Source organism: Nerophis lumbriciformis, linkage group LG16 (assembly GCF_033978685.3).
Source record: "Nerophis lumbriciformis linkage group LG16, RoL_Nlum_v2.1, whole genome shotgun sequence".
Taxonomy (NCBI): Eukaryota; Metazoa; Chordata; class Actinopteri; order Syngnathiformes; family Syngnathidae; genus Nerophis; species Nerophis lumbriciformis.
In genome coordinates, this window is record NC_084563.2 from 31,947,099 (window position 1) to 31,949,598 (window position 2,500).

A 2,500-nucleotide genomic window follows, 5' to 3' on the forward strand; every position below is an offset into this window, starting at 1 on the left:
TTTGTGGAATTTTGCCTGTCATTCACAATCCTTATGTAAGACAAGAACACATTTTTATTTTTTTTATGCATTCTAAGTCGTAAAATACGGCTAGTAAGAGGTGGCTAAAAATGCAGCTAAAGTGAAAACACAATTGCGCCCATAAAACCCTTCAAGAACATCCAAAAATCGCCAACAATACACCATTTACATGTCGTGACCTGAATATTAACCAAGTATTAGTGATATTGTTATTATAAGCGCTAACATTAAGGACCTACTGTTTGCAGACAGCTAACTAGCTTATGCTACTATATTGACATATTGAGCTGCTGCATCGCCTCTGACTTGCTGAAAGTGAATTCTAGATTATAAACCATGCCTCTCACCTGGAGAGTAGAAGGTTGTGGACATAAACCCACAATTTGGTCAACTTTGACATCCAACTTAGACCCGGAGAAAAAAATATGCGAAAATACGCTAATTTTTAAACTTTTGTGAGAATTATAATGAATTGTTGATGTCAAGGGGAAGATATAAACATCCCATTAGTCTTTATCCCAGTGAGAGCAGACATTGTACAGTAAGTGATCATTTTATTATGTTTGTATATCTTGTTTAGCACTTAGCAATATTGCTACATGATGCTTAGTGTTTGACTAGTGATTAGAGTGTCCGCCCTGAGATCGGTAGGTTGTGAGTTCAAACCCCTGCCGAGTCATACCAAAGACTATAAAAATGGGAGCCATTACCTCCCTGCTTGGCACTCAGCATCAAGGGTTGGAATTGGGGGTTAAATCACCAAAAATTATTCCCGGGCGCGGCCACCGCTGCTGCTCACTGCTCCCTTCACCTCCCAGGGGGTGATCAAGGGTGATGGGTCAAATTCAGAGAATAATTTCACCATACTTTAACTTATTTAAAGCTGCATCTGTTTAGCACACAGCTTCTAAAACTTGTAGATCATCCTCAGCCTCAAAAACAGACGTTTCTGGATCGTCATTTGACCCAAAGTGGTCTTTGTTGTCTCTCATCAAGTCTGCCATGATTAGTGGTGTTGTTGTTGTTGAAGGGAACGGTGAACATTGTGAGTTAAAATGTCAGAAAAAATATATGTAAATTATCAAAAAACTTTCCGTTCCCTAAGTTCCCAATGAACAGACATGAGGTTTTTGTTGCACCAAGCAAAGGCTTGGAAAATTCCATTGTGTACGATGGGAGGAGACGGGAGGGGGGTTATCTATTGTGATCCAAGACTTACCCAAGCTGAATCCAGGACCAGCCCAAGCCCGAGGCATCTTTTTCTTTTGTGTTAATGTGACCGAAAACAATGACTGTTTACATACTCCCCATTCCTTTAGAAAGAGCTGTTATGTAAACAGGGAAAGTCCAAATAAAAAGAGGTGGCGTACAATCTTTCGCCAGAGCGTGCTGGAAGACTGTACAGAGAGTACAGTCGCCACGTTTCTCCTCAATTGAGCCAAATTGAATTATGTCTCTGTTTATTTCTTTGCTTCTTGTCTCATTTAATAGATGTCATCAGTGTTTGAACCTGACATCAAATGATCAAAATATGTCAATATTACATGTTATTATGAACGTTACTAGATACTACATATATAAAACCTTGATTGACGTTTTTGGATGTTTTTTTAGAGCGCTCTATAGGCGTAATAGAGCGACTGCTACTAGCTCCGTTGTTAGCTGACTTTTGCTAGAGTTTATTTATGACTTAGAATGCATAAAAAGAGAAAAACAAATGTGTTCTTGTCTTCCATAAGGATTGTGAGTGATAGGCAAAAATGCATTTCCCCTTTAACACTTATTTTATTTCACTTTGCAGAGCAATGAACGATAAATGAGCCTAATAAATACATCATAAATGAATCTTGGAGGTAACAAGAGTCAAAGGTCATGCTGGTCCAATTTTTAGAACATGATTTTTTCTTCCTCAGTGAGGCTTTTGCCAAGCTGAGCAATGACATGAGTGATAATGTCTTATAAAAATGTACGCATATGCAATATTAAAAATGCACAGTTCAGATCAGCACGATGGTGAAATGAGGCGCCAAAGGTGTTTCTGTAAATAAGTCACTTACAGATCAAACACCAAATAGTGGAAGCCCTCCTCAGAGATGCTGTCATGGAGCCGCACTGTGGAGGTGGAGCAGAGAAGAAGTGAGGCAAAAAATGATGATATATATTTATTTATTTCAATTTATGCTGTAAAATAACTAATCACATTGGTTATACTTCTAAATTTGGGTTAATCATGATTAATCACAGGTTATTACCTGCAATAACCAAATTAGTTTAAAAATGCTCTCCTATATTTGGACATCAATGCAATTTTACTGTCATTCATTCTGGGAATGTTTTACTTGAATGTGTGCCATTTTTTTTTGGGTTCCAAACTTGCTGTCAGATGACTAACTACCCAGCACGATGCACCTTTAAGGGTGAAAGTAAAGGAAGATGTTCATTGTGTGATTCATCTGTGGATATACATGCCATCATGTTT

At 38.0% G+C, this 2,500-nt stretch overlaps 1 protein-coding gene across 9 annotated transcripts in view; it reads right to left on the minus strand.

Annotated features, from left to right (window-relative positions):
• The window catches only part of camk2d2 (calcium/calmodulin-dependent protein kinase (CaM kinase) II delta 2), a 144,972-nt gene that overhangs the window by 66,106 nt on the left and 76,366 nt on the right, over positions 1-2,500 (minus strand). For all 9 annotated transcript variants that reach the window (XM_061977010.1, XM_061977003.1, XM_061977001.1 and 6 more), the window contains exon 4: positions 2,079-2,133. In XM_061977010.1, coding sequence (XP_061832994.1) covers positions 2,079-2,133 — 55 coding nt within the window. The remainder of the gene's footprint in view (positions 1-2,078; positions 2,134-2,500) is intronic.